Source organism: Mastigoproctus giganteus, chromosome 9 (assembly GCF_048544385.1).
Source record: "Mastigoproctus giganteus isolate SK-2022 chromosome 9, ASM4854438v1, whole genome shotgun sequence".
In the NCBI taxonomy this organism is placed as follows: Eukaryota; Metazoa; Arthropoda; class Arachnida; order Uropygi; family Thelyphonidae; genus Mastigoproctus; species Mastigoproctus giganteus.
Genome location: NC_143583.1, coordinates 83325322 through 83351779, shown reverse-complemented (window position 1 = coordinate 83351779; position 26458 = coordinate 83325322). Strand labels below are relative to the sequence as shown.

The 26458-nt window shown below is 37.1% G+C and overlaps 1 protein-coding gene across 1 annotated transcript in view; it reads left to right on the top strand.

The window, feature by feature from the left end:
* Positions 1-26458, top strand: part of LOC150080503 (uncharacterized) — an 85726-nt gene that overhangs the window by 42984 nt on the left and 16284 nt on the right. The window contains exons 5-6 of the mRNA XM_090380715.1: positions 73-168; positions 18605-18730. Of these exons, the coding sequence (XP_090236841.1) occupies positions 73-168; positions 18605-18730 (222 nt within the window). The remainder of the gene's footprint in view (positions 1-72; positions 169-18604; positions 18731-26458) is intronic.

Genomic DNA, 26458 nt, shown 5'->3' with positions numbered 1-26458 from the left:
ATTTTTTTTTTTTGCTTTTGCACCAATTGGTAAAAAATGAATTCTTCACTGAATTATCAGTTTATTTTTCAGAATGCGGAACAGGTTAAATGTTGCAATAGTTGCAAAGGAAACATCACCAGAATTGTATACAAGGTTCATCATTAAAAAGTGTCCCACAATAATATTGTAAGTATATTCAAACTTAAATTTTCTTTGTTTATTAAATATTAAAATAAAAAGACTTAAGAAGCATGAAGCATGAAGTTTAGCATTAGTAGAGGCATTTGATGCAAGAAAGCAAGTTATGCAGCATCAGCCAAAAAAAAAAAAAAAAAACCCACTTCCACTTCACCCCTCTGTTCGTTCAAAATACCTGTCCAGCTGAGCCTTAAACTTATTTAGGCTATCAACCTCCACCACAAGGGATGGAAGTCTGTTCCACCAACCAACCACCCGCTGGCTAAAGGCAAATTTCCGCACGTCTATCCTACATCTGTCTTTCCTCAATTTGAATTTATGCCCTCTCAGGTGATTTTTCTGAGCTAGAGGAAGAATCCCATCAGCATTGAGCATGCTTAAACCATTCAAGGCTTTATACACCTCTATCAGATCACCTCGCTGGTGCCTAGTCTCCAGACACTGTAATTTGCAAAACTTAAGCCTTTCTTCGTAAGAGCACCCCTTTGTTCCATTCACTAATCTTGTTGCCCTTCTCTGTACTCGTTCCAGCAGCTCTACATCCTTCTTGAAATGAGGCCTCCAGACCTGTATACAGTACTCTAGGTGTGGCCTGACCAATGCTTATACAATGGAATAATCACCTCCTTATCCCTGCTGGAAAAATTCCTGTATATCATTGACAATACTCCATGAGCTACTCTTGCAGCCCGTCTGCACTGCTCAGAGAACTTCATATCTGCCTGCACAACCACCCCCAAGTCCCTTTCATTCTCTACCACTGTCAGTGTAGTACCACAGAGTTGATACGTTGCTCTGGGGTTGCTGTTTCCCATGTGTAGTACTTTACATTTGTCAATGTTAAACTTCATTTGCCACCTCTCAGCCCATCTGCTCAACCTTTCCAGATCCTGTTGCAGCAGCATAGTGTCAGTAGTGTCCTTGACAACCCTGCCAACCTTTGTATCGTCTGCAAACTTGGACATTAAGCCCGATATACCATCATCAATATCATTTATAAATACAGAAAACAATAATGGACCCAACACTGAGCCCTGAGGGACTCCACTAATAACATCAGTCCACGATGAGCAGTGTCCATTGATTACCACTCTCTGTCTTCTCCCCCTCAACCACCCCTTTATCCATAGCAGCAATTTGCCTCCAATGTCACACTGCTACAATTTGTGTAGCAGTCTTCCATGTGCAACAGTATCAAAAGCCTTTCTAAGATCCAAGTATATAATATCAAAGTTATTCCCTGCATCCAGTTCTTTTGTGACTGCATCATAGTATCCAATCAAGTTGGTCAGGCAAGACTTCCCCTTAACAAAACCATGCTGTGTCTGAGCTATAACTGAAGTCTTGTCTAAATGATCCTGCAGTGCTTCTTTAACCAGTGCCTCCATTAATTTTCCTGGAACAGAAGTTAAGCTCACAGGTCTATAATTACTTGTGTCAGCCTTTGATCCTCCTTTGTGAATTGGGGTCACATTTGCACATTTCCAGTCTATGGGTACCTCCCCTGAGTCCAAGGAAGCTCTCATAATTATGGCTAAGGGTTTGCTTACTTCCTTTGCTGCCTCCTTTAATATAACTGGATAGATCCCATCCACCCCGGGTGCCTTTCTTGTGTTTATCTTCAACAGTTTCTCCTCCACTTTACTCCCAGTTATTTCAAGATTCTGTAGCTTACTGCTAGAGTTGAATACACCTCTGGCATTCCCCTCGCTGAATAACTCCTCATGTGTGAATGTCGATGCAAAATATTCATTTAGTTTGTTAGCTACCTGAGAAGGATCATCAACAGTTGACCCATCAATATCAAGTGGACCAATCTGATTCATCCCCTTCCTTCTAGAGGTTACATAAGTAAAGAACTCTTTGCTGTTTTTCTTTGCATCCCTTGCCAAGGATTTCTCGTAATCTGCCTTCGCCTGCCTAACCTCCTTTGTAACTTGGTTGCATATCAACTTGTATCTATCATAGGCTTCTGTGTCATGTGTTAATTTGTAAGTATCCCATGCATTTTTCTTCTCTGCCATATGCCTCATTAGTTCATCTGACATCCATTTTGGCCTAAACCTTGAACAATATTTCTTAGATATGTAAAGCCTAGTAGCTTCCAAGATAAGTTCTTTGAATGCTTCCCATTTTGAATTTGCTGTTGGTAACATCATCAGTTGGTCCCACTGTATAGAATTTAAATACTGTCTCAGTCCATCGTAGTCGCCTTTACGGAAGCAATAACCCTTCCCTTTACCCCTAATGGTAGTTACCTCTTTGAGTAAATCCCACTTCAGCACACTGTGATCACTGCCGCCTAGTGGTTCATTTATCTGCAGATTCTTAATGCATGAAGAATCACTGCTGATAATCAAATCAAGAGTATTACTCCCTCTAGTTGCCTCCCGAACATGCTGATGTAGAAAACAATCATCCAATAAATCCACAAAAGCCCTGCTAGTGTGTGAGTAACCAGCCCCCAAATTCCAGTCAATATCTGGGAAATTAAAATCTCCCATTATAAGACACTCTGATTTACTGGCCCACTCTATTTCCCTGTACAGTTTCTTATTATACTCATCAGAGTCATTAGGCTTATAGCACACTCCGACTCTCAATTTTGATCTCCCAATGTTTATGTCACACCAAACTGACTCCACACTGCACTGTCCAGCGATGTCGACTGGCTTCACTTCCTTGGTTTTTATGTGTTTCTTAACTAATAGCATAACCCCTCCCCCCTTCCTATCCTGTCTATCCTTTCTGTAGACGTTGTACTCTCCAAATTGCAGTTCTGCATCCCTTATATCTGTGTGACACCACGTCTCTGATATCCCAACAATATCTGCCTTTGATGTTTTGAGCAATACCTCAAATTCATCAAATTTATTTACTAAACTCCTAGCATTGGTGTACACGCAAGTATACCTGCACCTGTTTCTATTCTTAGCTACCCTAACACAACCCATGTGTTTACTTGTTCCGCAATGGCTCCCAGCAGTCTCTGAAATACCATGCAACTTGTTTTTCAGGCTTCTGCTCATTCTAATAGAAGCAGTGCAAGAATCTCTTTCACCTCTGCCAGTGGCTACTGTCAATCTATTGGTCTTTGTCTCCCCCCAAGCTAGCAGTTTTCCGACCCACCTAACACTGCCTCGATAGCATCAGCAAATATTCTTGCACCCTTTCTATTTAAGTGTATCCCATCCCTGTAGAAGCAATCTCTCCTGTTAACAAGTACAGTCCAGGCTGAAAAAAATTCTACCCTTTGAGCCTTGCACAATCTTTCCAGGGCCGAGTGTTTAAGAACATTAATATTAGTAGGATTTACATCTTTTGCTCGATTGGACTAAAAGTAAACTGAAGTGTAAATGCATAAAAATTTTTATACAGAAATAACTGTATTTGTAAAATAATACGAGAAGTTTACCTCAATATAGTACGCTAATTAAAACGAAAAAATCTAAAATCTTACATTAGAGTAACAAATAATTAAAAGTCAATTTAACACAACTAAAAAACTATATAATGCAAATAAAAATAAGAAAAATAAGAATAGGAAGGAAAATTGTTTTGCAATTTTTTCTTTAAATTCTTTTAATTAATTTTCTTATTTTTAATTGCGTTAAATTGTTTTTTTAAATTAATGCAATTAAAATTGTTTTTTAGTTGTGTTAAATTGATTTTTAATTATTTGTTACTGTAATGTAAGATGTTTGAATTTTTTGTTTTAATTTCTGCAGAGTATCATACGGAAGTGTTCTATTTACTATATTGAGGTAAACTTCTCTTATTATTTTACAAATATTGATATCAACATAGAATGCATTGAGCATTACAGCTCTGGTTCATACTATTTAATACAGAAATAACATACATAATAATAAAATTTTATCATTCTCCACCTGCATTTAAATGGGAAAATATATATATAAAAAAAAAAAAAAAAGATATGAAGCGATGTGTGTGTGTGTGTGTACAGAAAACCATTATAATTCTATACACGATGGTTATAAAGTCCTTTTCCATTCTTAGAAATTAATAAAACTCATAAAAAATATAGGTTGTATTGGAAAATGTGTTTTTTTTTTTTATTGTAATAAGAATATGTGGGATTCTTTAAAGCAATAAAAATCAGTTTGAAATTTGCCCACCTGTGGGATATGCAGTGATTAATTTAGAAAAATACATAAGGGTGTGTTTTGTGCCAATCTTTATTGATGATGAGATCTCTGTGTCCATCATTATGTTCTAATAAGCACCCAAGACAGTGCACTTGTTCTCCACAGCAGCTTGCAAAATTTCCAAAGGAATGTTTGCTACCTCCCAACAGATTGTGTCCCTCAAATCTGAAAGAGTTGAGGAGAAATCTGTAAACATGGCATTTCAGATATTCCTACAATATTTTACATCCCTGGCCTGAAAGATGCAGGCCAGGGATGTGAAAAATGTATACTGACAATTTGCTTTTCTGGGAAGATTTCTTGTAGGAGTTGCTGGGCATTATTGTCAGTGTGGGGTGCAGCACCATCCGGCGTAAAAATTGTACTTCCATGTAAACCACATTCATTAATGAATGTGGGATAATTTTGGCATGCAATATTGTGTGCCATTTAATTTAAATTTAATGAATTTGAAAATAATAATTTCACATGATCTTAGCCCTTGATTGTTAATGGTTTCAAATAAAAAGGGACTAATAACGATGCATGTCATAAATCCATATTAATCCATACTGTAACATTTAATGGGTGGAGTGGTTCCTCGACTTACATGAGGGTTTTCTGTACCCTAAATTTGACAATTTGTGCCTATCACATATCCATAGGTGAAAGTAAAGTTAATTCATCTGCAGGTTGGATAAAGTATTATTTAACATCCATTTATAGGATGTTAAATAGCCATTCTGAATCCTGTACAACCTTGTCAGTTATCATCTGGGTGAAATCATGATGGTTTTAATAGTCGGATAGCTCCAATTGATGCATATATGGATTTTATAGGAAATATGTGGAGGCCTACCTTTAAGGCTCTACTTACTAAGCTCCAGGGAATGCCAGTTGTGAGATGTATGGTGAGCACCAGATAATCTCGGTGAATTTGATTGGGCTTACTGTTATTACATTTCATTAATTTTTTGAATCATTTCTTGTGATGCTGAGAGACAACCACTTATAGGCCTTATAGTTAGGTAGCCTTGTTTAAAATGTCTTAAGTGTTTAATATTCAAGGAATATGCATTTAGTCAAAGCTTAATAAAGAGACGGCACTCACCTCAATAATCCGTTGTGGTTTTATGAATCATGAAACAGTAGTGTGAGAAATCATTGGTTAAACTAAAAATGGAGTTTAAAGATTTAATAAGGAAAGTGTAATTTAAAAAGAGTAATTGAAAAACTTAGCCTAGAGGAGGAGGGGGGTGCACCATATCGTCCTCTAGTTGTTGAATTACAAAGCTGTATAAATAAAATAATATTATCTAAAATTAAAAATTAAGAATTAAAATTAAAAAAGGAATAAGGCCAATAGTTGAGAACGATGGACTTTCAATAGATTCATCTTTAGTTGGCAATAAAAAGAAGAGCAAAAGGGTTGCTGTAGATCTTAAGTACCTGAAATGTTTTGCTGAACATATGGTAATTTAATTCGCGTGAGATTCCAAATGGTAGACAAGGTAACTGGAAGTTTTGTGTTTAAGACGTCAAGATCGGTGTTGATATGATACCATTCTATTACGAGGGTTTTGTATAGGAGGAGTTTATAATTTGAATTTAATTTGATGATGGTTGTTGCGGCATCAACTGAGGGGTTGTGGTTATGAGTGTGTACATGCTGAGACAGTTCATTATTTCCTTGCTGTGTCCAAAAACTATGGATGTGGTAGTAGGCACGTATGTTTGCAATTGTGGATGATCCAAATTTATTAGTAGTGCTCCCAATGTAGCATGTGTTAGAGTTGGATTGATATTTGATTAAATAAACTGTTATTTATGTCTTTAGTGTCATAAATGTAGGTTTCTTTATATTTGTTAAAAGGGGCTCCTAATTTATTATAGGTAGAAAATATTATAGAGACATCAGTTTTAGTGAAGATATGACGTAATCGTCCAGCGATTTGGCAGTGGTAAGGGGGAACAACACAATGTTGGATTTTTTATAACTGGGTTTAGAAACACTCAAACAGTTAATCTTATTTTTAACAGTTGAAATAATTTGTTGGATTAGTTTGATGGGTGTAAATTTTTCAGTGAAATATTTTAGCTCGAAAGATAGATCATCCTGTGATTGGCAGTATTTGAAGGCATTAAAAACTTGGTTGTAAAGAACTGATTTCTTTACGCTAAGGGGGTGGTGTGAGAGAAAATGTAGATATTGGCCTGCATTGGTTTTTTCCCTGTAGATTTTTGTTTTTAGCCTGTTATTTTATTTATATATGGTTAAATTAAGAAAATTGATTGCGTTTCCAGTTCTAAAGTGTATTTTAATCTTGTGTGTACTAAATTAAAACTGGTAAAAAGGTTGTTGACGGTGTTTTGGTCTCCGATTATTAGAACATCGTCTGCATACTGGATGTAAAGTTTAATATGCCGGAAAAAGTTGAAGGGTTTGATGTTCGACTGTGGCAAGGTATATTTCAGATAAGGGCGCTGAGAAACCTAGGCCCATAGGGAGTCCGAAAATCTGTTCATACACCTGGTCTTTAAAATAGAAGTGTCTAGCTTTAATTAATACAGTAATGAGCTCCAGAATGCTGTCAATGTTGAGAGAAGTCCAATTCACTAAGGTATTGTCCAAAGTTAAAAGGTTGCGTAGGGCCAAACATTTGCAAAAAACTTTTTCAGTACAGTCTATAATATTTGAGTTAGTAATTTTTAAAAGTGGGAGAGGAGTTTGTAAGCACCCTGTATATATGTGCATGAAATGAAATTGAAATATATAAATTAAGAATATGTTAGCAGAATGTCCAAGCTAAGTAAAAAGCAAATGCAAAGAAATCAGTACATCACTATAACAATGAGAGAGAGAAAGAGAGGCACAGAGAAACTAATGTAAGGATAAGGATGTTGTAGAAGGAATACAAACATAAAATAATTTGTAAGTTAAATGCATACTGATGCTTGTCTTACTGTGTTTTTTATTTTTCTTCCTTTATTCTTTTCTTTAATATAATATTTTCTAAAGGCGCACTATAGCCCCAGCAGCTTATGCGCCATTAAACCTCCATAACACACACACACACACACACACACACACACACACACACACACACACACACACACACACACACACACACACACACACACACACACACACAATATTTTCTAAAGAGTGTGTGCATGTGCGGTACGTGTGCATATATGTATATATGTAATCATAAAAAATTGTATTTTAACTGAAGGCAAGGAACAAGAATAATATTAATAGAGACAAAATGAAAATGGAACAGTAAACTGTGAAACATAAAAATTTTACAAAAGATATATATACAGTCGAACTTCCCTATAACGAATTCGATAAATCCAGCGAAAAAATTCGTTATAGAGAAATTTCGTTATACAGAGAATATCTTTTTTATTAGAAATTGTTATCTAATTAGAAAACAAAAACGAATCTACATTTATTTTTAATATATTTTATTTCAAAAACATACTTATTTAAATTACGTTTACACAATTTTCGCCAGTAAGTATCACAAATTTAAAAAAAAATCTGTAATTTTCGTTTGCACAGTACAATTAAAAAATGTCTGATTCTCAAAGAAAACCTCACATTTGTTCAGAGCATTAAAAACATTATCAGGAACATTTTCACAAAGCTGTAGACTCATACGAACCATTTTAAAAGCGTTAATCATTTCTTCGCGAGTTGGCTTTTCTACGGGTTGTTCTGATGTGTCTTCAGCGTCATCGTTAATTTCTTCGTGATCATGGTCGCGTCTAACACTGTTCAGCAGTATTTCATCTTCATTTGGATGTTCTGCTGTAGTCAGATCTTGATCTACATAAACATAACTATCCAGTGTTATTTAATTTTCAATGTTTCCGGCCGATTCTAATAATGTCCAAAAGTTTTTCATTTGTGAAAGGGGCAGTTCATCTTGTTCATCCAGTTGTTGTTTGACTTCTGTATTCAATACAAATCCCGCTTTCGAAAAACAATTTTGAATAGTGTATTCGGTGACATCATCTGTCCAAACTTTTGCCAGTTCAGAGATGCAATCGCTAAGGTTAATTGTAACCTCCAAGTTTCTATTTTCTGATAATGCATTGACAATCTTCATTATTATTCTCTTTCGATAATGAAATTTAAAATTTTTAATAATGCCTTGGTCCATTGGCTGGAGTTTTGATGTTACGTTTGGTGGTAAAAACAACAACTTCGCACTTTTAAGTTTGGCAGAAATACTGGCAGAATGTGCCAGACAGTTGTCAGTTACCAACATAATTTTCCTTTTGTTATACGCTTGTCTAGTTTTAAAATCCATTCTTCAAAAATATCACTTGTCAGCCATGCTTTTTTATTAAAGGTGTAGTCAACTTCCAAAGATTTTGTGCCTCTAAAACATCTTGGGTTTTTTGATATTCTGATGACTAAAAGTCTTAATTTTTCACTTCCTGTCATATTTGCTCCAACTAGCACAGTGATTCTTTGCTTTCCGCCAAAACATTTATCATCCTTAAAAGCAAGTGTTTTCTGTTCGGTAAACATTTAAAGAATAAACCCATTTCGTCAGCATTAAACACATCCTTACGCTCATATTCTTCCAAAATCTTCTTTAAGATATTGTCCCTCCAACTGTTGCAATCTTCTTCGCTTACATTAACACTTTCTCCACAAATAACCTTTTCCACAATTCTGTGGCACTTCTTAAATTTATCTAGCCACTCAGTGCTTGCATTAAATTCTGTATGTCCAAGGGACTGTGCAAATTTCAGAGCTTGTTGCTTAATTATTAGGCCCGATATTGGGATATTCTTTTCACGTATCATTTGCACCCATTTTAGAACAGCTTTATCAACATCTTCGTATTACACAACTTAATTCGCTTCTTGTCTGCTCCTCCTTTAATTGCATTTAAAATTGATTCTCGATTTTTTAAAATCGTAGATAAACTGCTTGCATGTATGCCATATTTCTCCGCAACATCTTTTTTCTTAAAACCCTGGTCAATATTACAATCTTTGCTTTATCATTAATATTTTAAACACTTTCTCTTCGACATTGTTTCTGCAATTGTAAAAATTACTCTACTGCAGCTCTTGCTGATACACACACTGCAAATTTCGCTGCGCTGGCCATATATTGAATTGTTAGTACCGCCTACTCAGTGACGTTTGCCTGCCAATTCAACAGTATCACGTGACCTTTCCTATCAATCACTTTGAAGAAATATACGAGTTTGTGAATTTCTTTTATTCTGCTTTCATTCATATATACATGAAAGAAAATTTATGATTAATGTATGCTGTATGTTACTTTTTAGAAACAAAAAATACAAGAGCATATAGCCCATGTGATTGATGACGAACAAAATTAAAAAAAAAATTCATGAAACCCATCTACTGGGAGTCCAGTTAGATGAGAACGGACATATCACATAATGATTGACAGGAAGGTCATGTGGTACAGTTGAGGTGAGAAGCGAATGTCACTCAGTAGGCGTTACTAAAAACCAACTATGGTAGCATTCTATGTATTGCCGCTGCAGCATGCTAAAGGTTTACTGCAGCGAATTTCGTTTTCTCCTGAGCCAACATCAATTTACAAATCTACCCTATTTATTGTAAAGTTTATGACCACTTTTAAGAAAACCCATTTGGTTTAATAACTGTAACAAAAATGAAACAAAGACACCCTCCTATGGGTGTCAATGGCCACATGTGTTCACTAAAAGGATGACTATTTAATTCCAGATGCTAATGCGCAATTTTGGAAGGAAGGAGGCAGTATATTTGAGCGACTGTTTAGCAGTAAATGCTTGAAAATCTTCAAAAATGCTTTTACTAATTTTTTTAAAAATTCTTTATAGAGACACTAACACTTCACTATATGGGGTTAATTTTACATGTAATTTCGTTTCAAGGTGCAATGTTTTGCAAAAAAATTCGTAATATAGAGAAATTCGTTAAACAGAAGTTCGTAATAGGGAAATTCCACTGTATATAGCAGCCTGGAAAGCAAGGCAATGGGGATTTCCAGGACTGCTGGGAATCATAGTGGAACAAGATAATACATGGGCTGTGTTAGGGTAACTAAGAGTAGAATCAGGTGCATGTATACTTGCATGTACAAAGGGTACTAGGAAAGTTTTGCAATATGACGCAACAATGAATCACAGGAAGCTGCTTGTTGCTGCATGTTGAGACATGTTCATACATGCATAGTAACCGCCGCGCCAAGTCGATGGGCTCAGTTATTCATTAGTAGTGAGAGTGTAAAGTGCTTGCGATGGCATCGTGGTCACGAAATGAGATAAGGACAGTTTTGCGGTATAATTTCGTGCGTGGTTTAACCATAGACCAGTGCTTAGAAGAAATGACTCTTGCACTAGATGATGATTGTCCACATCGTACAACGATATTCAGGTGGTATAGAGAATTCCAAAGGGGAAATTTCACTCTGGGGGATTCTGAGAGGCCGGGAAGGCCACGAACGTCAGTTACGGAGGAAAACGTTACTGCTGTGAGGAAAATGCTTGACGAAAACAGGCGAGTGACCTACCAACAGATAGAGGATACTTTGGGCCTAAATGCACCAGCAATTCGTTCGATTCTGCAAGATCATTTGCACGTGAAGAAACTTTGTTCTCTCTGGGTGCCGCATCAACTGACTGAAGAGCAGATGACACGACGTGTGACTTGGTGCCGGGAGATGTTAAAAAAGTTTGATAAGGGACAATCTCGGTATGTGAACAACATCGTGACAGGTGACGAGACTTGGCTGTACTATTACGATCTGCCGACCAAGGCTCAAAACAAAGTTTGGGTCTTTGATGATGACGACACACCCGTAATTGTCAGAAAATCCCGATCTGTAAAGAAGAAAATGATAGCTGTATTTTTCAAATCGAGTGGAATTGTGGAACGTGTCGTTTTGGACACGCAGAAGACAGTCACAGCTAAGTGGTATACTGAACAATGCCTGCCTAAAGCCATTGGATCTATAAAGAACCTGCGGCCAAAGTCAAGAATGGACACCTGGTACCTCCATCACAATAATGCTGCAGCTGACCGCGCCAAAGCCTGCACCGAATATTTGACCTCGACAGGACTGAAATTTCTCGAGCACCCTCCCTACAGTCCAGACCTTGCTCCTGGCGACTTTGCACTGTTCCCGCATGTGAAAATGAAGCTAAAAGGGAGGCAGTTTTCCAGTGATGAGGACCTTCTACGGGCTTGGGACAACGAGTGTGCTTTACTCCCTAGTGAAACTTGGCAGAACTGGTTTAAAGATTGGTTTCGGAGGATGGAGAGGTGTATTGAATGTAGAGGAAATTACTTTGAAAAAATTAAATAAACAAAGCTGTATTGCAAAACTTTCCTAGTACCCTTTGTACACCAATGCTAGGAGTATAGTTAATAAATTTGATGAGCTTGAAGTGCTAATCAAGACGTCAAAGGCAGATATTGTTGGGATATCAGACGTGGTGTCACACAGACATAAGCGGTGCAGAATTGGAATTTGGAGAGTACAATATGCACAGAAAGGATAGACAGGACAGGAAGGGAAGAGGGGTTATGCTCTAAGTTAAGAAACACATGAAATCTAAGGAAGTGCATCCAATTGATGCTGGTGGACAATGCAATGTTGAGTCTGTTTGGTGTGACATAAGCACTGGGAAAGGGAAAATTAGAGTAGGTGTGTGTTATAGCCTAATGAACCTTATGAGTTTAATGAGCAATTGTGGAGAGAAATAGAGGGCCAGTAAATTAGAGTATAATATAATGAGGGATTTTAATTTCCCAAAGATTGATTGGAATTTGTGGTTTGGCCACTCACACACTAGCAACGCTTTTGTGGATTTATTGGATGATTGTTTTCTACAGCATGTTCGGGAGGCAACTAGAGAAAGATACTCTTGATCTGATTATCAGTAGTGATTCTTCATGCATTAATAATCTGCAGATAAAGGAACCACTAGGTGGCAGTCATCACACTGTGCTGAAGTGGGATTTTCTCAAAGAGGTAACTACCATCAGGGGGAAAGGGAAGGGTTTTTGTTTTCGTAAAGGTGACTACGGTGGTCTGAGACAGTATTAAAATTCTATATGGTGGGACCGACTGCTGATGTTACGAACAGCAAATTCAAAATGGGAAGCATTCAAAGAATTAATCTTGGAAGCTACTAGGCTTTTCATACCAACTCAGAAATATTGTTCAAGATTTAGGCCTAACTGGATGTCAGATGAACTAATTAGACATATGGAAGAGAAAAAAAATGCATTGGACACATAAATTAACAGGTGATACAGAAGCCTATGATAGATATAAGCTGGTCTGTAACCAAGTCACAAAGGAGGTTAGGCAGGCAAAGGCAGATTATGAGAAATCTTTGGCAAAGGATGCAAAGAAAAACAGAAAAGAGTTCTTTACTTATGTAAACTCTAGAAGAAAGGGGATGAATCAGATTGGTCCACTTGATATTGATCGTTCAACTGTTGATGATCCTGCTCAGGTAGCTAACAAACTGAATGAATATTTTGCATCTACATTCACATATGAGGAGTTATTCAGGGAGGGAAATGCCATAGGTGTATTAAACTCTGGAAGTAAGCTAGATAATCTTGTAATAACTGAGAGTAAAGTGAAGGAGAAATTGTTGAAGATAAACATAAGAAAGGCACCTGGGGTGGATGGAATCTATCCAGTTATATTAAAGGAGGCAGCAAAGGAAGTAAGCAAACTCTTAGCCATAATTATGAGAGCTTCCTTGGACTCAGGGGAGGTACCATGGACTGGAGATGTGCAAATGTGACCCCAATCCACAAAGGAGGATCAAAGGGAGACAGGTAATTACAGACCTGTTAGTTTAACTTCTGTTCCAGGAAAATTAATAGAGGCACCGGTTAAAGAAGCATTGCAGGATTATCTAAACAAGACGTCAGTTGTAGCTCGGACACAGCATGGGTTTGTTAAGGGGAAGTCTTATCTGACCAATTTGATTGGATGCTATGATGTCGTCACAAAGTAACTGGATGCAAAGAATAATTTTGATATCATATATTTGGATCTTAGAAAGGCTTTTTGATACTGTTGCACATGGAAGACTGCTGCACAAATTGGAGCAGTGTGACATTGGAGGCAAATTCGGCTATTGTTAAAGGGATGGTTGAGTGGGAGAAGAAATTGTGGTAATCAATGGACATTGCTCTTCATGGACTAATGTTATTAGTGGAATCCCGCAGTATTCAGTGTTGGATCCATTGTTGGTTTCTGTATTCATCAGTGATAATGATGATGGTATATCAGGCTTAATGTTCAAGTTTGCAGACAATACAAAGGTTGGTAGGGGTGTTAATGACACTAATGACAGTAAGCTGCTGCAATAGGATATAGAAAAGTTGAGCAGATGGGCTGAGAGGTGGCAACTGAAGTTTAATATTGACAAATGTAAAGTACTGCATATGGGAAGCAGTAACCCCTGAGTAACGTATCAACTGTGTGGTACTACACTGACAAGGTAAGGTATGTTCGTGTCAGACGGCACCTGGGATTTCTCCCATCTCCGCATGTGTTTCGCTGTATCGAGGACAGTACACTGTCAAGCCAGAGACTTGAAAGTGTGTGGGTCGTGTCTGTGCAGTGTGATATGTTGTGCCCATTGTTTATCTGGCTTATTGGCCCCAGGCCCCTAGTGGGGCCCGACGTTGCCCATACCCTGCCCCGTGGAGGCTAGCCGGGTGTATCCAGTATCACAACAATTTGCTCTGGCAGGTCCTGCCACCTAGTTTCCTGGGATTTCAGTGGCTAGGGCCTATTAAAAAAAAAAAAAAAAAAGTTTATGCATTTGACATTAATACTTAATGGGATTGCTGTTAGGAAATCGCTGGTTAGGGTTGAACACTAAAGAGATGTGTTAAAGGCCAAATAGGTCAGGCAAAATTTTGATGTTATTAAATTTAGACATGTAACGCTAGATAAAAGCTGATAGTGTTAGATATCTTAGAGATTTGCACAAAACCGGTAGAATTTAGACGTTGGTTATAATTTGGCGGCATTGTTAAGGGGTGTACTCGGTCAATTTAGTGAGAGAGAGGGGGGGGAGATTGAATACTGGGATGGAAACAGATAGAAGAATAGGGACGGATAGAGTAGGCATCCCCAAAGAGGTCAGTGGAGACGAGCCCCACCAGGCGAAATATGGGGGGTAGGCAGGGAGGAGAGGAGACAGAGATCCGTCTCCTCCATTCCCTGCCTGGGGATGGGGTTTTAAAGGGAACCAGGTTAGAGTACCCAGTTCGGATCGCCAATGGCGTGTTGGCAGCAAAGCCGCAGAATGTCTTCGTCGGTGTCATGTCCAAGTTTATGCATTTGACATTAATACTTAATCCGGTATGAAGGTCCAGCTGCCCATCCCGCTCTGGGGCTGGGATATGTTAGCTGGCAGTGTTAGCTGGGAACCTACCAGGTGGGGGGGGGGAGACACACATTTACTTCATTCGTAATGTGCATTCTCACTCTACTTGCATTCTTTTTTTTTTTATTTATTTATTTATTTTTTTTTTTATACTTTTTTCTTATTTTATAATTTTTATATATATATATATATATATTTTTTTTTTTATTTATTTATTTATTATTATTTTTTTTTTTTTTTTTTTTTATTTCACTCAACTCATTCATCTTTTTCTCACACACCAGGAGGGGATGCAATGATGGGTAGCGTAAATTTAAATACTAATTAAAACCAGGGTTAGTGTGTACTTAACTTAGCATTTGTGGTTTGTGTTCTTTTCTCTCACGCTTACACTTTTATTCATTCTTCTAGCTCTCATCTCATTTATTCGACTCTTTCTTTCTGCACTGCACTGCACTCTCTGGGCACCGCAACTTACTGTTATTCTTCAGTTGTGGTGCAGGCTTAGCTGCAAGGTTTTTTTTTTTTTTTTTTGCAGGCCAGGGGAGAATGCAGTGATAGTGTTTATGTGGTTTGTAAATGTTTGTTGGTACAGTATATATAAAGTAATGTAAGTTATTTTTAACTTTGTATTCTTTCGGCCAATTACATTTGCTCTTCTGCTCATTCCCATTCACTTTCTCTGCATGCATTCCCATCCCCCTCCCCTACATTGGTTTGGGGCCCCAGGTTCCTACACATGGCATGGTAGTCATGGGGAGTTTTGTTATGTCAGGTTTCTGTCAGGGTGCAGAATACTGCTATCCTAACAGTTTTTAAGTCATCATCTGGGCGTGGTGGGAAACGTGGGCAATTTTACTATTGATTATTGTTTAATTGCTGGGGGGCTGAATTGCCATTCTTTGCATTGCTCTGTGCATTTCGAAAACTTTCTGTGTGAAAGATGTAAAAGCTTTATAATTTTGCTCTTCTATGATGAAGAGATGTTCTTCTCCCCTGGGAAGGGGACCAATCTGTGCTATTAGCTCTGTTCTGGGGATGTCATATATTATACATTCATAGAGAATGTGTGCCCAGTCTTCACTTTCGCCACAGGTGCAGTTTGGGTCATCGGTCAGGCCTAAGGAGGTTAGTTTCGCCTTTAGGGAGCCGTGCCCTGTCAATATAAATGTTGTAAAAAGTCCAGGAGCATACCACTTAGGTGGCTTTGGGCTAACCATTGACACCAGTGGCAGAAACCGTTTGGTGACCAAACCTCTGGTTTCCTGCTCCCACTTTGTTTGCCATAGCTCGTAGAGCTTTGTGGCTATTCTTTTTCTTTCATCATTGAAGGTATTGGTTGTATCAAGGGCTATCCCCAGAAATTCTGTGGGTATGCCCTTTTTAAATCTATAATATAAGCCTCTTTTGGCTACTTCCAGGTAAAGTGGGAGAGTTCCGGCCAGCAACTGTAGTGCAGGTGTGCTTACTGTGCGACATGCTCTGGTAATAGTGAGTAGTATTGTCCTTTGTATCGATTCTAATTTATTCCTATTTCTTACTATGGCCGAGCGTATGAACCACGCACCGGCTCCATAGGTGATAACAGGTAGGAACATTGCACGGTATATGATTGCCAAGGTCTTTCTTTTGAGTCCCCAGTCAGCTCGACTGATCCTGGCAATCATACCTGCATAATTTCGCACTTTCTTCGCCAAGTAGATCAAATGGGGGTAAAAAGTTAATTTTGAATCAAAGACCACTCCAAGATATTTTAGTTCTGTTACCATTTTTATAATGATTGTGTTAATTTTGATTTGTGGACGTCTTCTTATGTCCAAATTACCTTTTAGAAGTATTTGTTTGGTTTTTTCAGGCGATATTTTGAGCATGTGCATTTGTGCCCACTCCTGCAGCTGCAAGAGAGCGGCGTTTGATCTTTGCTCTACAACCACTCTTGAGTTGCCTTTTACAAGGAAAACAAGGTACTACACTGACAGTGGTAGAGAGTGAAAAGGACCTGGGGGTAATTGTGCAGGCAGATATGAAGTTTTCTGAGCAGTGCAGATGGTCTGCAAGAGCAGCTCATGGTGTCTTGTCAATGATATACAGGAATTTTTCTAGTAGGGATGAGTAGGTGATTATCCCCTTGTATAAGGCAATGGTGCAGCCACACCTTGAGTACTGTATACAGGTCTGGAGGCCTTATTTTAAGAAAGATGTAGAGCTCTTGGAACGAGTACAGAGAAAGGCAACAAGATTAGTGAATGGAACAAAGGGTTGCTCTTACGAAGAAAGGCTTAAGATTTGCAAATTTGTACAGTGTCTGGAGACTAGGCACCTGTGAGGTGATTTGATTGAGGTTTATAAATTCTTGAATGGTTTGAGCATGCTCAATGCTGATGGGATTCTTCCTCTTGCTCAGAATAATCACCTGAGAGGTCATAAATTCAAATTGAGGAAATACAGTTGTAGGATAGACGTGCAGAAGTTTGCCTTTAGCCAGTGGGTGGTTGATTGCTTGAACAAACTTCCATCTGTCGTAGAAGTTGATAGCTTAAACAGATTCAAGGCAGAACTAGACAAACATTTGGAGCAAGTGGATGGGTGAAATGAGAAGGGTCTGTGTTTTTTTTTTTTTTTTTTTTTTTGGCTGATGCTGTATAAACTTGCTTTCTTGCATCATGTGCCCTGCTAATGCTAAAAAATATATAATATAAAGTGTACAGAAATCTGCTTTACAAAACTTAAACATATTTATAGGGTACATGATACAAACCAAAAACCATGCCCAGGTGATAGAGGATATCTTCAAATTTAATTAGAGGTGTTTAACGTGGGCAACTTTAGTTACTCTGCATTTGTTTCACCTATAGTTCAATTCCTTTTATATTCGAATCAGTAGATCTCTGTTAATGTGGCTTGTTTATTCACAAATGCATTGTTTAAGTTCCATAACAGTTCCTGGCATAGTTGGAACTTACACATAGTCTTTTCTGAATCCCTGTAGAGTAAAATTTAAAGGAGTCAGATTAGGGGCTTGTGAAGCCACAAAATTGATCTTCCTATTCCAATCCACGTTCCAGGAAACACTTGGTTCAGGTATGCATAAACTTCTTTGTAGTAATGTGGTATAGCCTTGCCTTGTTGAAAAGTCAAGTTGCTATTATTGTCATTCTGCAGTTGGAGTGGCGCCTCCTTAACCAGGTGGGCAGTGCGTAGCACACGCTTCTTGATTAGACCGCGGTTCGAGCCCGTGACCCCCAAATACGGAGGATGCGGAAAGGTCAGGGAATGACCACCGCATATACCCAGAGCAATATGGCCTTAGTTGCTAATGCTCCTAAAAACCAAATAACAAACAAGCAGTTGGAGCGTAAGGAAATTCTCTAACATGTCCAATTACACAATGCCTGTGATGGTAGCTTTTTCAAAGAAGAAAGCTGTGCACACTTTGGAACAACTCATAACATACTAAAGGCAGTTTATGATTACATTCTGTTGTGATTATGGTTTTGCAATTATGCTACCATCCGCTGCAGTGTGCACATTTTCCATTTGGTGGTAAAAAACCTTAAAGATATCCTCTATCACCTGTTAGCAGTTTCAGGTTTGTATCATATACAGCCTAAATTACAGCAATGGCCGAAATGATTTAATTTTGTTGTCCAAAAAAAAGAGACTGGTCTAAAGAGGCTGGCTTTTAGACCAGTCTCTTTTTCTGGTATTAGAAATGTGAACGTTGTATTAGAAATTCCTATTACTGCCATTGAAATTTATCAAAAAAATTAACATTATTCGCAGTAGAATTTTCTTTCCTCCTACTGTTTTATTTTTTAAAAAGGAATGTTAAAGTTATTTATTTTTTTTATTTTATTTTAGATTTCGTCTAGGTAAAATGTACCATTATAGTCTATCTGATATTAGTGTAGTTAATCTAAAACAATTTGTAGAAGGTTGGTATAGGAACTCCAAGTCTGTTAAGGTGCCAGTACCTTTATCCCCATTGTAAGTATATAGAATTTTAGCCTAATTAAAATTTTGTAATATTTGTATATTTTACACTTTTGAATAATAATGCTTCTCTTCATATAAATTAATATGTGGCAGATCCTGCAACTTATCATGTATTATGTCCTACGTGACAATAGCAGTTCCATCACTCACTCATTTGTTTGGGGAGGAATACTTAAAGGCCTTTTCAATTGGAGCTGCAGTTAGCTTATCTCAGGAGGAGGGAGGGAGTAGAGTTCCCCCTAGTTAGTTGCTCTGGGTATTTTAGCCCACTTAACATACAGATTGGCTTGCGAATATAATACTCTAGACCAGCATTTCCCAAACTTTTTTAGTAATGGAACACCTTTCATCTCACAATATATTTACTGAACACTTTTCATCTAGCAATATATTTACGGAACGCTTTTCATCTCACAACATATTTACGGAACACTTACGAAACACAAGTTTAGCAGGAGCCAAAGAACTGTTTGCTAATGTTTCATTACATATGAGGCACTGTGCATCAGCAGCATCTTTTATTTCCAACACATGTAAAGCCAAAATTCGAATAACTGTCATCATACTTTCATTTTGGTCTTTTATTAGTTGGTTCCTGTTTTTTCACTTTGGATTTTTGGGGAACAAAGGCTGCGATTGTTCATCCTCACTTTGAAGTGCGATAATATTGTGTTCGTTTTCATCGACCACAGTTGCAATACTAGAAGTACTTTTGCTTCTCGTTTTAAAGTTCCCTTTTTCAACCACAAATTTTTTTTATTTTAATTTATTTATTTTAATAATAATATTTCAAAATATAATTATCAAAAAAATTTATACAAGGAAGTGAGTTTAGTTATGATATTGGTTCGCTTCCCCCTTTCCTTCAACTCATGTACTCCAGGATAAATTGCATAGGAATGGCATATTAGACCATTACTTGCTACTTTTTCAGATGTCATTATCCCTACGCATACTTTTCTATGCAAATCCTGCCAAAATAAAGTGTTCCGCGGTCTGTTTGATTATTAGTCTATGCCAGTATCATTAATAGCATAAATCATTAATAACCGAAAAAAAATAATGTTAAAAATTATAATGATACAAAAGTGGTGTACGCTACAAATTGCAAAATTATTTATTTTATTTTTTTAATTATTAATTACGATTTTTTGTGGAACACTAGTGTTCTGCAGAGCACGGTTTGGTAAATGCTGCTGTGGACATAATACAGTGCATCTCTGAAAATTAATAAGATAAAAATCCTAAAAAAAAAAAAAAAATGTTCAACAAAGAATTTGTTATAGAAATCATTAAGTAGAGTCCCATGAGGACTATTCTAAATGATTTTCATAATAAATTCTTTTTTGAACATATATTTTTTTAAAGATTTTTATCTCATTACTTCTCAGAGATGCACTGTGCAGTATATATAAGAGTATGTTCACAAGCCAATCTGATGTTGAGTGGACCGAAAAACCCAGAGCAACTCACTGGGAGGGGACCCTACTCCCTCCTCCCGAGATCAGCTAACTACAGCATCAACAGAAGAGGCCTTCAAGTATTCCTTCCATTTCTGACAGGATTTCAACCCAGACCTTCCCAAACAAATGAGCAAGCGGTGAAACTGCTATTGTCATGTAGGACATAATATATGATACTTTGCAGCATCTGCCACATATTAATTTTATGTTACGCATTTTTTTTTTTATCATTTGAAATCATTCTTAAAACTGTTCTGAAGTTATCTCCTTGAGATAAATTTGGAGGAATTTCGCATTGGTCACATTCTTTTGGATGGTACAAAGTAGTTTTCTTTTCATCATTTTTAACTTCAGAGAGAGAAGGAAGTCAGCCACAGCCAAATATGGTGAATGGAAGTAACTGTGGTTGATTCCAGTAACTCCATTTTTCAAAAAAAAAAAAAAAAAAATGGTTCTTGTTTTCATGAAAGTCTGGTTTGCCCTTTTAAATTCTTTTTAACAATCATCAGATGAGATTTTCATGAAAAATGAAATTGTATTAATTTCCTGGGAGAAAGATTGTATTAAGTTTACTTAATAAATTTTTTGAAGTAAATTTTATTTTTAAAAAATTTTAGTCCTGAATTCTTTGGCATCAATATTAATCACCATTTTGTTCATCTCTCAAGAGTTTGTAAGTACAGTCAAACTTCCAAAATCCAGCAACTTTGGGACATGATCTTTGCAAGCCCTTGGAATTCTCTGGATTTCAGGTGTTCATATTATAGTTTAAAAAAAAAAAAACATGAAAAATACGCATTTCTATAGTGAAACTTATTGTACATAATTACTGTGCAATTGTAATCTCTTTTTTCAAGAGAAAGGCAAGGTACAGTACATGGAAAAGTACAATAAATATTGCCCACTAGAATAAAATAAAATTATTTCCTCCTCCAAAATATACCTTACTGTATATTCCAAACAAAAAGTAAAACATCCATATACTATATATTTTGTTTTTTTCTTTCAAAATGTGCCATACACAGTATGATATATTTTGAATGAAAAAAATTAAAATTGTGCACAATCACTTTATTGAAGACCAAGGGTTGAGCATTTTTAACAATACAACCTTTTTCACAATATACAATGACTTTTGTATTCATTTTGATGCCTAGAGGTTACAATCCTCTGAACTGTTTATTTTCTTGTACATAGCACTTGGGTAAATATAGGGTGGCCACTGAAAGACTGAAGGGTTTGAAAAAGTCATAATTTGTTCATTTTTAATCTTTTTTATTTTCTTTTTTTACAGGTTATAGAGCATCCCTTGGAGATTAAAATGTGGCCACTGAAAGACTGATCACCCTTTCAGAATCTTCTGAAGCAATGTTCTGGCGATGAATAGTTGAGTAGAGCGACGACGGGTAGAGGCAGATGGATCCTCAAGGACACTCTGCCGTACAGCTTCCACCGCTGCGTCAGTGCACACAGTGCACTTAGGACCTCTTCCCGGAAGATCGCCGACTGATCCAGTTCTTTCAAACCGGGTGATTAGGTTCCGAATCATGTTATCACTAGGAGGACTTTAAAATGTTGCCGGTATTTTTTCTGAGTTTCAATAATTGATCTTTCACTGGAATAGAAAACTCAACGAGTTTTACTCGTTGCTGGACATCATATATAGCCATTTTAATCTTCAAGGGATGCTCTATAACCTGTAAAAAAAGAAAAGAAAAAAGATTAAAAATGAACAAGTTATGACTTTTTCAAACCTTCAGTCTTTCAGTGGCCACCCTGTACAAACGAGTGAAAGTTTCTTTGTCAATATTGTTTACAAACAACAATCTAAAGGTTCTGAAAGCATCCACTAAACAATAATACTGTTTAGTGAATTGTTCCCTCAGTTTGTTGGTACAAAACATGCAACTTAGAAACTGAGTAATCTGTTACTTTTTACCAATGAGTTGCCATGTTCACAAATAGCAGTTAGACAATTCCATGACCTAACAAATTTTTTGACAGCCATTAGAATGTGGTAAAAAAAATTATTGGTTCTGAAATCTCCACAGTCAGTCCTAACATGCTTCTTTGGTAAATAGCCAATTTGAAAACTGCATTTCCCAGTTCTAGAGAGGTTTGCTGGATTCACTTATTTTCCAAAACATATCCCGAAAATGGATTGTGCCAGATAATGGATTGCTGGAAAGAGTTTGAAAGAAGATTTTGCAAACTGATCATTAATTTAAAAGGAGTTCTGTCAATGATGAAACACACAAGCTAGATGTTTAGATATATTCAAGGAAAATGTTGAATTGATATATTGAACTATACCAAAATAACTACAAAGTTATTTTGCAAGTTTACCTAAACAGGTTGCTTGTACAGATTTACCTGCACTCTATTAGGAGACATACACTAAAGAATAAGTTCCTTAACTAACCTTGTGAGCATATGAGAAAAACTAGCAGGCTGCCCACTGTTAAAACTGTGAAGACCACACACCATGAGTTTACTCAGATGACAAGTATGGCTGAGGACAAAATTAACCTTTGGCAGATTTTTTACCCCACAGGTGAAGTCTCAGACTTCTGCCACACATACACATTTTATCTGTACAGACTTGCATATTCAAGTAAGCAAATTTTATTTGAAATGTATGTACCTGAAAAAAAAAAAACTTTATTTAAAATTTATTTATCTCCTTATGTATCCTCTTAGTGTATAGCTAGCTTGGTGTCTAGTGTATAGACAGGATATTAGAGCTGGAAAAGGAATTAGAAAATGTGAATTGGAATATTATCGGTTTGGCTGAAACAAGAACAAGAAATGAATCACTTATAAGTTTATCAAGTGGAAATCTGCTGTACACCAATGGAAACAGTGAAAGGAGCGAAGGTGGAGTTGGCTTTCTGATCCATAAATATATAAAAAACAACATTTTGGAATTCAAAAGTACATCACCAAGGGTGTCAAGACTACTACTCAGGAATTCTAAGAGGTACAACCTAAAGGTTATAATGATTTATGCACCAACATCGAGCCATGATGATGAATAGGTTGAAGACTTGTACACCGAAATTGAGAGTCTTCTAGATGAGCAGAAAACCCACTACACTATTATTATGGGAGACTTCAATGCTAAGGTTGGAAAGAGACAAAACAGTGCAGAAAGGGGAACTATAGGAAATTTTGGAATTAATGAAAGAGGTGAAAGACTGGTGGAATTTGCAGAATCTCAAGGATTGTCAGTAATGAACACTTTTTTCAAGAAAAGGAAGTGATCACAGAATGGTAAGATGCACACTTGATATAGATGTAAGAAAAAAAAGGAAAAAACTGACTCGAGTATATAATATGAAGGTCTTTGAGATAACAGAAGAGGAGAAAAGCAGTATGTACTGGAACTTAAGAACAAGTTCGAGCTTCTGCAGAAGGCTCAGAACCAAGATATCGATGATGAATATTACAACTTTCTGAAAGTGATAAAGCCCAAGAAACCTATAGGTAAAAAGAAATCCAAAGGAGAAAAAATTAGTCAAGAAACACTTGTCATGATGAACCAAAGACAACAAATGAAGAGCAAGATAAACACTGACAAGGAGAAAATTGAGCATACTGTTATGGAAAGCCATTAGAAAGAGACTGAGAGAGGACATAAGAAGATTTAACACAAGAAAAGTAGAACAAGCATTAAGGGAAAACAAAGAACTTAAATCAGCAGCCATGAGCAGTAATACAGAAAAACAAATGATACAGAAACTGAAGAATAGCAATAGTGTACTTATAAATAGCAGCAGACTACTATAGAAAATTATACAAAGAGCGAAGGAATGATGCCAGCAGAGGGGGAAGATCGATCGCAAATTAGTAACACATACGACATACCCGATATCCTTCCTAATGAGGTAGAACATGCGTTGAAGAAAATGAAGAATCAGAAAGCCCCGAGGGAAGATGAAGTTACTGTAGAGTTGTTAAAATTGGGAGGAAGAGACATGGCACAAAAACTGGCAAGACTCTTCACAAAATGCATTAGTAAAGGCGTGGCCTAAGGAGTGGAATAATGCAATCATAGTTTTGCTGCATAAGAAAGGAGATTAATCAGAAATTGGAAATTATAGACCAATTAGCTTGTTATCCCACATCTACAAGTTGTTCACAAGGGTCATTACTAACAGATTAGAAAGAATACTTGAAGGGAATCAACCGAAAGAGCAAGCTGGCTTTAGGACAGGATTCTCAACTATGGATCACCTTCACGTAATGTCACAACTAATGGAGAAAGCAAATGAATATAAAACACCATTATGCCTGGCATTTGTGAATTATGAAAAGACATTTGACTCCATACAGCATAAGGCAATGTTTCGGGCACTAAAATACAAGGCATAGATACCCCATATATTATGATTTTGAAGAAAATATATGAGAATGCTACCTCCTTTATTAGACTAAACAAAGACAGTAGCAAATTTAAAATTGCGAAAGGAGTTTGACAAGGAGACAATATCTCCGAAGCTGTTTGCTGCTGCCCTTGAGGAAGCTTTCAGAAGATTAGACTGGTCGCAGAAAGGAGTCAATGTGAATGGAGAGTACCTAAACCATTTATGATTTGCAGATGACATTGTAGTCATAAGCCACGATCCCAAAGAATTAGAGGAAAATCTTAATCAGTTATGCAGAGTTAGTAAGGATTTTGGACTAAAGACAAATATGGCTAAAACAAAAGTAATGACGAACAAGTATTCCATAGAAAGGGATATAATGATTAAAGGAGCAGTAATTGAAAAGGTGGTGTCATATACTTATCTAGGACAAGTCATCAGCTGTAATAATGATGCGCCTCCATAGCCAGGTGGGCAGGAGCAGCAGTGCGTAGCACATGCTTCTTGATTAGACCGGGGTTCGAGCCCATGATCACCAAATACGGAGGATGCAGAAAGGTCAGGGAATGACCACCGCATATCCCCAGAGCAATCTGGCCTTAGTTGCTAATGCTCCTAAAAAAAACCCAAATAATAATAATAATAATAAGTAATAATGATAAATGGCTGGAATTCAAGAGAAGAATAAATTTTGGATGGATAGCATTCAGGAAATATAGTCACATACTGAGGAGCAATATTCCAATTTGTCTGAAACATAAAATAATGAACCAATGTATACTACCCACCATGACTTATGGAAGCAAAACTTGAGCACTCACCAAAAGAATGGAAGGGAAGCTGAGAACGACACAGCGAAGAATGGAACGAATTATATTGGGAATCAGACCGTTAGATAAGAAAAGAAACACATGAATTAGGCAGCCAACTCAAGTAAAAGACATTCTTATCAAAACTAAAGAACTAAAATGGTCTTGGGCAGGACACATAGCTCGAAGACATGATGACAGATGGCCTAAGAGAATAACAGAATAGTACCCAAGAAGAAAACTAGAAGAAAACCTGGAAGACAAACTGAATGAGTATTTTGCATCTACATTCACACATGAGGAATTATTAAGGTTTGAAAATGGCAGAAGGTTATCAAATTGTAGCAGGATACTTAATGATTTTGTAATAACTGAGAGCAAAGTGGAGGAGAAATTTTTGAAGTTAAACATAAGAAAAGCACCTGGGGTGGATGGGATCTATCCAGTTATATTAAAGGAGGCGGGAAAGCAACTAAGCAAACCCTTAGCCATAATTATGAGAGCATCCTTGGACTCAAGGGAGGTTCCCACGGACTGGAGATGTGCAAATGTATCCTCAATTCACAAAGGGGGATCGAAGGGTGACACGAGTAATTACAGACCAGTTAGTTTAACTTCTGTTCCAGGTAAAATAATGGAGTCACTGGTTAAAGATGCATTGCAGAATCATCTAGACAAGACTGCAGCAATAATTCTTTTTTTTTTTTTTTTTTATGAGAACCCCAAACACGAGAGGTATTATAACCTATAGTACTTAGTACCGTGCTTGGGTTGGAGGTTGAGAAGACGAAAGAAGATATTTGTTGATATTGGACTTGAACTTCTGTAGATTGTAATTTTCAGGAAATACGTATGAAGGAAGGTTGTTCCAGAAAACGGCAGTTGAATGAATAAATGAGGAAGATGAAAAGTTGGTTCTGTGGGTTTGAAGTTGGACAGTAAATGGATGTTGGCTGGTGGCGGCACGTGTTCGGACTGTTTTGAAAGAGAGAGCGGGAATTATAGAAGCCAATTCAGAAGAACAGTGCCCATGGAAGTATCTGTAGAAGAGGCATGCAGCAGAAACAGTGCGTCTATGAG